Source organism: Euphorbia lathyris, chromosome 1, assembly GCF_963576675.1.
Source record: "Euphorbia lathyris chromosome 1, ddEupLath1.1, whole genome shotgun sequence".
Classification (NCBI taxonomy): domain Eukaryota; kingdom Viridiplantae; phylum Streptophyta; class Magnoliopsida; order Malpighiales; family Euphorbiaceae; genus Euphorbia; species Euphorbia lathyris.
Window position 1 is genome coordinate 96,615,611 of NC_088910.1, and position 10,234 is coordinate 96,625,844.

Genomic DNA, 10,234 nt, shown 5'->3' on the forward strand with positions numbered 1-10,234 from the left:
ACAAGCTGGTTAGCCCGATGTAGAGTAGCTTTGTTCCAGGTAGACAAATTACCGATAATGTAATCCTTCTTCAGGAAATAATTCACTCTTTTAAAAGGAAGAAGGGCCGGAAAGGGGCAATGGTTCTTAAGCTCGACCTTGAAAAGGCGTATGACCGGGTTTCTTGGCAGTTCCTCCGAGATACACTGATTATGGTTGGCCTTGATAGCAAGTTAATCGATCTCATCATGGGTTGTGTCTCAGGTTCTAAACTCCGCCCTATCTGGAATGGTGAGCAGCTCCAATAATTTAGCCCTACCAGGGGGCTTAGACAGGGGGACCCCCTCTCCCCTTACCTCTTTGTTCTATGCTTAGAGTGCCTCTCTCATTTGATTATGGATGCTGTTGCCGATGCCTCTTGGAAGCCCATCTGGCTATCTAGACAGGGACCGCTTCTCTCACATGTGTTCTTTGCAGATGACATTGTGCTCCTTGCGGAAGCTTCTACGGAGCAAGCTATTGTGATTAGAGATATTCTCCACAGGTTTTGCGAAGCTTCTGGTCAGAAGGTTAGCTTTGCTAAATCCCGAGCTTTCTTCTCCTCCAACATTTTAGATTTGAGAGGTAATGGCATTTGTGACATCCTTGGGTTTGCAAAAACATCGAACCTTGGGATGTATTTGGGAGTTCCTCTGCACCATAATCACGTTTCCAAAGAGACGTTTCAGCATGTTCTGGATAGAGTCCATAATAAGCTAGCAGGATGGAAGTCTTGCTGCCTTAACTTTGCTGGTAGAGTCACACTTGCTAAATCCGTTTTGAGTGCTGTCCCGTCTTACATCATGCAGACTTCGCTTCTTCCTGCTGCGGTTTGCCAACGGCTGGACAGCTGCAGTCGAAGATTTATCTGGGGTTCACATGGTACCATTCGCAGAATTCATCTAGTGAACTGGGGAGCTGTGTGCCGGAGGAAACAGGCGGGCGGCCTTGGCCTACGGACTGCGAGGCAAACCAACCTTGCTATGATTGCTAAGCTAAGTTGGCAGGTGCTGACCAAGAGAGAGCCACTTTGGATACAGGTTCTGCGAGGAAAATATGGGGGTTCACGTGAAGGTATGTCAGTCTTTGCCTCAAATGCTTCTCATTCACTTACATGGAGACATATAGTCGCAGGAAGCTGTGTAATTGCTAAAGGGGCCGGCAAGCTGATCTTTAATGGTAGAACAACACGCTTTTGGAGTGACGTCTAGTGCGGATCTATTGAGTTAGCCCGTGTCACTGACACCCCGATACCACTGGACCACCTTGATCGAATGGTAATTGATTACTGGATGTCTGGATCGGATCAATGGGATTGGGATACTCTTCGCTCCCTTGTAAATGCCTCTACTCTGCTGAAAATTGCATCCTTTGCTGTTTGTCCGACGAGTGAGATATCCGACACTTGGTTCTGGACGCTATGTTCGAAAGGAGAGTATACGGTCAGATCTGGCCATGAGGCGCTAATCGACCAATCGCCCATTCCGTCAGTCCCGGTGTGGAATCATATTTGGAACACGAAGGCTCCTGAGAAAATAAAGCTTTTTATGTGGCTGCTGGGGCATGACAGTATCTTGTGTAATGTTGAGAAAGCTAGGAGGAATCTTTCATCCACGACTCAGTGCCCCCGGTGCGGCGGTACTGAAACCGCGATACACTTATTACGGGACTGCCAGTAGGTTCGGCAGCTATGGCAAGGGGTCGTTCCGCAGAGGCTGAATAACGTCTTTTTTGCAGCAGATATCAAGGACTGGATGACGGTGAACTTAGAATCGACGGACCAAGATGGTGAAATCCCATGGCCTCTCCTGTTCGCTTGCGGTGTTTGGTGGCTTTGGAGAATCCGTAATGATCTCATGTTTAATGGTAAGGCTTTTCCCCGAAATGCATTGTCTTTTATCAAGCGCTATTGCAAGGAGTTCGTTGAGGCCAACTCGGACCCGTACTTAGGCAACCATGGCTCACCGAGAACGATCTGGGTAACATGGATGCCTCCAGAAGCGGACTGGGTCAAAGTAAATACGGATGGTGCCTGCAAAGGAAATCCCGGGTTTGCCTCGGCTGGAGGCTTGATCCGGGACAACCATGGGGCTTGGCGTGGGGGATTTGGAGCTAATATTGGGTATTGCACCTCAGTAGCAGCGGAAATCTGGGGTCTCTATTTTGGTTTGCACATAGCATGGACTCGGGGGTTCAAGAGGGTCATTTTTGAACTCGATTCACAAGTGGTTATCCGACTCATGACTGGGGAGGTCAACTTACATCATCCGTTTGCTTGGTTAATTGAGAGGTGTTTATCTTACCGCGACAGAGACTGGGAGATTAGATTTACCCATACTTACAGAGAGGGTAACAGGGCGGCTGACTGGCTGGCGAACTACGCAGGTTCTTGTTCTTTGGGTCACCATGAGTTTGGTGTGCCTCCTGCAGGCCTCCAGGGAATCCTTGCTGATGACAGTAGAGGTTCAGCTTTGAGCAGAATTGTTCGTGCTTAGTTTTAGTTTTATTTCTTTTCCTTTTCTTTTTTTTTTTGTTCGGGCCCGTGTGCCTTCCTATTCTACCAAAAAAAATAAAGATTTTCAAGTATTTTTTTGATATTTTATCCGGTTTCTCGGTTCGAGACTCATCAGACACATTTTGAGTGGATCCTCTTTTAATTAAAACTTTCCGCATATGTTAGAATTCGAGACTCATCGCCAATGGCTCTGTTTGGTTAGGGATGGCAATAGGTACTCTACACGCGGGTACCCGACACTACCCGACCCTAATGGGACTACCCGTACCCTGTATAAAAGGGTATGGGACGGGTATGAAATCAAAACTATTACCTGTTAGGGTAATGGGACGGGTATGGGAAGACCCCCCAGGGTACCCAGTACCCGTTATAAATTTTTTATATATTAAAAAATATTATTGTGTTTTAGATGTGAGATGTGAGATTTGAATACTAACCTTTTGTTCTTTAACCATTATACCACTAAAATATTTTATTTTTATTGATTAACGTTCAATTTGTTCAATTTTTAAATCGATGATTTATTAAATTTATACTTTGTTAAATTTGTAATATTTTTTATTTTATTTATTGATTCTTAACGGGTAAGGGTACCCGCGGGTACTTATGAATTAAATGGGAAGGGTATGAGATGCAAAACATATATCCGTTAGGGTAATGGGAAGGGTACGGGTAATTAAAAAATAAAAGGGTAAAGGTTTGGGATTGACACTACCCATGGGTATCCTACCTGTTGCCATCCCTATGTTTGGTAGAGAGCTTTTTGGAGAAAAATTAGAGGTTTTGACTACTCAAACCTCTAATAGTGGTGTTTGGTGAAGAAGGGTTTAAAAGAACTTATTGGATAAAAAAAAGCGAAATTTTGAAAAAGGTCATTTTAGCATCTTTTTCAATTAGCTTTTTGCTCCAACTCTTTTTATGTGTATTGATTAATATTCGTTAATCCCAAATAAATGTTTTATTATATCATTATTTATCATTTTATACAAACAGTTATTAAAAATCAGTTAAATTTTAACTAACGAGTTCGCACAAGTTAGTTAAATTAGCTAGTGAAATCTGCTAACTAAAAAGATAATCAGCTAATATAATCAGCTAACTGCCAAACAAGACCAATATATCAAAATATACAACACTGTTTAATAGATTGTGTGACAATCAAATAACCGGTTAAATAAGTTTTTTTTTAACACGTTAAATAAGTTCTTTCAAGTGTTAAAATATAATTAAATTGATTGTTTGAAAATTTCACTATTTCGTAAATTGAAATTACATATTTTCAAAACCTTATACATTTAAAACTAGGATTAGTATGTATATGCGGTTTTCTATAATAATGAAAAGTAATAATGAAAGTGGATTGATTCTATGACGGTATCACCCCACCACCAAAGAGAGAGACGGCAGCTTTAATATCGCGCATTCATAGCTTTTCTCGCCAAAACATAATTCCGATTTTCGAATTCTTTACTCTCTCTCTCTCCCCGAATTTAAGGTTTCTCTCTCTCCCATACCATTCATCAACATAGTCCATCGATCCTCTTTCTTCCTTTCTTCCTCGCCTTCTCTCAGCTTGCTGCAGGTACTTTCCTTGCCACTTTTTCAAATTTTTAGCTCACAAATCCGTTTATCTGGATGATCTGTGCATCTCTTTTGTTTGATCTTTCTATTTTCTGATTTTTTTATAAAATTTAGCCATTCTGGTTGAATTGTTTGCTTAGGATTATTTTTGGTCAAATTCAATTCTATTTGTTATTCTGAATTTTGCTTTCAACTAAAGCGAAGTACCCTTTTCTTTTTTCTGAAGGAATACCTTGGTACAGGATATAAATTGTAACTTCCATGTGTAACAAGGACCGATCATTATCCAAGACAAAATTTGTTGCGGAGTTATAATTGTTCTTACCATTATTATTTATAACAGCACTCATTATATTACTTAATTTGATAATTTCTATTAGAGCGTGAATTGATTAATACTAGATGATCGATGTTTTGTTCATAAATTTTATTTTTCCCATTCAAAATTGGGTTTTGATCATATTTATTCACCAAGTCTTTCTGAGATATTATTGCCATATATTCTCCAATTCAATTTTTTTTTTTTTTTCAAATTACAGGTGAAGATAATTGCTTACCAAATTGAGAAGGAAGTAGTTGGCACTTCAACAAGGGAGAGAGAGTACTGGTTCGCAGAGGCAATTAAACTTCTGCGAGCTTAGAGTCCTCTCTCATTCTCTATTTATTTACTTATTTATTTATTCAAGACAGTAGTTCTTGATGCTATGCTTTGTGGCATCAAAATTTGGTGGTGCGAGTTGAGGATTACTTCAGGCAAGATTAAGTGAAAGAAAGAGATTTGAGCTGAAAGCCATGGGTGCTGTTTGTTGCTGTTTACATCCTGAGGATTTTGAGGATTATATGAATCCTAACAGTTCTGTATATAGAAACTGCATGTGTCTCAGTTGCTTTCTTCAGAATTTTCTACATGTGGTATGTTCCTTTATTCTTATCAAATGCCCATCCCCATGCTTATATTTGTAACGTTTGAATGAAGTTCGGAATCTCTCACTTCATGGCGCAGAACCAAGAATCTCATGTTTTTTTTCACATGACTAGTTTGCATCTTTACAATTCATGTTCACAGTATAATTCAAATATATCAAGGATCCAATTCATGTTCACTGTAGCATGAAAAAAATAGAGTAGATTAGAAAGTTGTCCCCTTAGTGTTGCAATATGACATCTGATTGTGCCACATATCGTTTATGGTCGGCTAAAGAGGTTCAGGAGTAAAAACATGTGGGAGAGAAAGTGGGTCGAAATAATTGATTATTGAGTATGCAAAAGAATTCTCATATTCGCTTTTGATTGAGGTTTTCTGCAATTGACATAGGAATTGCTATTATCTCTGGATGACTTGTGATTGTATGGCCATTGTTGCAGAATAAGATTGCTTGAGCTTTCTATTATTTGAATAATTTATTCTTTCCAAGGTTTGATCCCAAGTCCTGACTCCTCTTGTTGCTGGTGTAAGCCATTATAGCTGTGCAAATCATTTAGTATGGGCTCTTAGACAAGAAAGCAGATATGATAGCTGTCTCTAATTAAAATAGCATCAATCATCTTTTACAAATCTTTATTTGTAGCTGGAAGTGTGTCCACTTTAGGCCATAATTTCTTTGTGAAGGATTATTGATGTTTGCTTCTTTTGATCTTTGCGTAGTAGAAAAGGATTGCAATTTGGCTTACATTTTTATTTGAATGCACTTTGAACTTATATTTATTTAACAATTAACAGTAAGAATTTTTCATTAAGTATTCGCTAGAAAGGACTTCCGACCATTTTCCTTTTCCTTTTCCTCTTGGTTTTCTCATTTGTAGTATTCCTCATTATTTCGAAGAGGGGAAGTCCATTCTGTCCCTTCATCTATTCAGGGGGCAGCTTCTATGACTTCTTCTGCATCACTTGACAACTCTCTCTCAGATATGTACCGCTCTCCTCCAAGGCCATTGCCTTATGATGCCGATCCCAGATATTTTCGCTTGCAACGTGATGGTTTGGTCTCAAGACGTGAGAAGGGCTCAAGTCATGCACATGAAGAATCAGAGCCGTTAAGAGGCGATTTTGATGCTGATTCAGATTCCTTGAGTACAGGAGACAAATGGACTCCATCCACTTGCGAAGAAGGATCCAAAGAACAGCAAGCTAGATCTTCACTGAAGCTGTCATCAGCAAAATCACCTGTTGGAGTTGGATACATTTATTCATCATCAGAGGAAGAGGATGTATGTCCAACATGTCTTGATGGTAAGGGTTATAGTTTCACTGTAATTGGATCCTTTGGTGATGTCCAACTCCTCTGAGCATATTGACACGTCTCTGAAAAGAAACTAATTTTTGATTAAGTTGGAGGAGGCGTTGGGTGCTGGACCCCACTGCTTCGTTTGAATAGAAACTTGGATTCAGTTATGAATGACTATTATGGTTCTGATTTTTTTATTATTATTATCACAGCAATTTGTTAGTGAAAGAATATCATGACTGTATTAAATTCCAGGCCAAAAAAGACAAATTAGTTGAACAATGAGTGCTAAGTTATTAGAGCATAAAAAACAAGTTCTCATGATGTACGGTTTTGAACAAAAACTTATGAACTGGTTAAAATTCCTCTCCTCAGCTATCATCTTAAACACTGGACACTGAAAGTTTTGCCAATACCATTCCGATGTGTTAGATGGAAACTTTCAACTGTTGCCTGGTGTTGGTAGCGCAAGCATGACAAGCACCTGATTTAGGAGGCATGTTCCTATAATGTGTGTTTCTTCCCTAATCTAGTAACTTTTAACAATTGTAATTACTGATTGGCAACTTAAAATTGCAATCTTGAAATATGAAGTTGCAGTCTTTATGATGTAATGCTTGTTGATATAAACTGTTTTATTATGCTATGAGCATTTGCTTTTGCATAGTAGAGGTATTGAATTACCCTTGTTTCCTTGCGTGTGCAGAATATACTCCGGAGAATCCTAAGATAGTGACAAAGTGCTCACACCATTTCCATCTTGGTTGCATTTATGAGTGGATGGAGAGAAGTGACAGCTGCCCAGTCTGTGGCAAGGTAACACCTGCTTTATCTTGGCTTGCTTGGCTATTTTTCAGAATTTATACTTCTCAGCCTGCTATAGAGGAGCTTTCTAATAATTTTCTTTCTTCTATTTGCTCATTTATTTTGTTTGAACTCCTTTTTTTTTTTTAATTTTTATTTAGAACATCTTAATTGGCCCTTAAAAATGGAAATAGTTTTAAGCTATTTCTGTTCCCTAGTTATTGGGGGTCCTGAATCTAGTGTCTTTCTTGGGTATATAGGCTTCATGCCAAGATATTAACCAGGCACATCCTTTTACTGCTTCAGCATATCTGCAAAGTTCAGTATCATTTACATTTTTATGCCTTAGCTGAAGTCGTTGATTTCAGTGCATGGGATCAGTTGCAAACCGTTTGTCATGTCTGCTTGTATGTAAATCTTGTTGATGATTTAGTAATGCATTCAATTAAAATTATGAATTTGAGGTTTTTAGCTGGTATAGGAGTTGATCCATGTATATGATATTCTCCATTATCTCTTATTATGGCTTCTTAAAAGTTAGCGGTTACAATTATATTATATTCTCCTACAATTATGAATGTTTCTGCGCCTTCTATTGACTGTAAAATTCTCCATTGTGATATTATGCTAGGTGTTAACTTCTACATTAACTAATCATGCCACAATGGCGTCCCATATTTGTTGCCAAACAACCAAATTAGCTCAATAAAAGCATTCTAGTTCACATGTAAGTAAAGTCAGAGGTTGTCAGATCAGGCACTTGATGCATTTGAAATGTGGCTAGGTATCAGTTTTGGTTATCGAAAATATTGCTATGACATAAAAATAACATTTGTTGTATCTTTTTTCTGGCATCTTTTGGTTTCACGATGATTTACTAAACACCATACAGCTACTATGTTAATTTTTATAACATTAGCCAGTATATTCTCAGAAAAAAAATCACATTCCTCAAAGCGAAAACACTAAACAGCATTATTTTTTGAACTTTTCCATTGATTTGGTGTCTAGTAGGAATGATCTTCTAGGATTTTAGGAATACTCTTACAATAACCACATTGTACACAATTTCTTATTACATTACCATTTGCTAATTATATTTTTCATAATATAATTGCGCGATGTTCAAATATCAAAACAGTAGCTTTTGTGTTTTTAAGCTGTACATCCATCATGTTTGCCTAAACGTATGTTGTTTGACTGAATTCAGCAATTGATTTGGGTGGTATTGCAGGTAATGGTATTCGATGAGACGACTTGATCCTGCTTCAAAGGTAAGTGTCGTGGATGAAACCAGCTACAGAAGAAGAAGAAAGAAAACCAGAAAGACAATAGTAGAGTACTTTGTGAATATAGAAGGTTGAAGTGTTTGTTGTTATCCCTGGTAAATATAAAAAGAAAACTTGTGCTGATAACTTTTGTTTCAACAAATATTCTCTCAACAAAATGTCTTCAAAATTTTCATACATGTCAATCTGGTTTGGCTCTTATCTAGTGTTTGACATTCAATCTCCCCTACAAATGTATAAAATTGGTAAATAAATAGATTGGTGAAGTGAAGGGAAATAATATGTGTATATAATATATCCTCAAGTCCCTAAATATTTTGCTGTTTTTGCACATCGGCCTCTTAATATTTTATTTTTATGCGGTAAGTCCTTGATCGTTTATAAACATAAACATTGAATCCTCAGAAAGCTTAATTGAGCCCTTTGATCAAGGGCTCAATTATTGACGGCTCAATGTACAGGATTATGAACTGTTAAAACCTCAATGTGTAAAAATAAAAGATAAGGGCTTCAGGTTGATTTAATTCAATTATTTAGTGTGAACTGGAAATGCATAAATGTTAGAATTCCTAGGGTCATCAATTTTCTATGCAATCTACTATTCAATTCATGACATAATTATCTTAGTCAAGTCTTCTAATTAGAAAGTAAAGAAGGGTTAAAATATGATGTTTCTTTTCTTTATAACAGATTAAGTGTTCACCAAGTATGTTAGAAAATGATATGTAGAATATAGTAATGCATTCAATTAATTTTCCTTTATTGTGTCCAATAATGATTCAATTTTTATCCTATTTTCTTCGGTTTATTGGTTGTGGGATCGTTTTCCAAGACATTGGTGTACCACCAATACTATAAATTAATTATAGAAAATACCAAGAATAATTTCAGAACAAAAATTAATTATTAAAGAGCGATTAATGGGGCTCTTATTGGATAGTGGACCATGTTTTTTGACAATCCAACCGTGTAAGCCTAACTTTGGTCTCTTGGATGTAAAGTTAACATGATTCTTATTTGGATTAGATTTCTCGGATTACCTATTCAGTACTATAACACTCTTTCTTACTGAATTGGGTTGAATGATGGGTGAGGTTCATCATATGGATAAACACATAATCGAATTGCAACAAGGTAAATTTGCTAGAATGTGTGTTGAGATAGATGTGAATAAACCCATGCTTGCTAAGTATAAACTAAGGAATGTGGTTTATTGGATTGAATATAAGGGTCTCCATAACATTTTCTATGGATGTCGGATGTACGGGTATAGTCATGAGTATTGTACTTTGTCTGTCAATAAAGAAGGTGAAGAAGATGGTAATCAGAACAAAAACTTGCATGAATCTAATGTTAATAATGTCTTTAGAGTAGAAATTGTAACGATTACTGTCCGTCCCTAGATGACATCGAAAACGGTCGGCTTGCCGAAGGTAGAAAAATCCTAATAATCTCGAGAAGCAAGACACCGAGTAGAAATTTAAGATTTCCTCGATTACAGGGATAGTGAATCTGTCTTTTATAGTTTTACTGTTGCGCTTCATGTAATCAATACATATCCTCTAAGTGTTGTCATTTTTTTTTACTATGTACCACATGCGAGGAATATAGACTTATACTATGCTTTATTGTTCCATTATCCATTAATTTCTGAACCATTAGGGGAGTGTTTATATGGTCTCACATTGATAGGTCAAGTTCCCTCTATTAGGGGAATTTGGTGGCCATGAGCTCTTTGTAGGGGTAAGGTTGTTATTTTGTTAAATATGGATTTGAATTCTTCAAGTAGGGGTTCTAGTTCT

The 10,234-nt window shown here is 37.5% G+C and overlaps 1 protein-coding gene across 1 annotated transcript; it reads left to right on the plus strand.

Annotated features, from left to right (window-relative positions):
- Positions 1-3,890: 3,890 nt before the first annotated feature.
- LOC136208061 (E3 ubiquitin-protein ligase At3g02290-like) lies at positions 3,891-8,655 on the plus strand. Its single transcript, XM_065998900.1, has 5 exons — positions 3,891-4,115; positions 4,654-5,026; positions 5,918-6,344; positions 7,046-7,155; positions 8,378-8,655. Exons 2-5 carry the CDS (start codon positions 4,907-4,909, stop codon positions 8,402-8,404), a joined length of 684 nt encoding a protein of 227 aa, XP_065854972.1. The 5' UTR covers positions 3,891-4,115; positions 4,654-4,906; the 3' UTR covers positions 8,405-8,655.
- Positions 8,656-10,234: the final 1,579 nt, after the last annotated feature.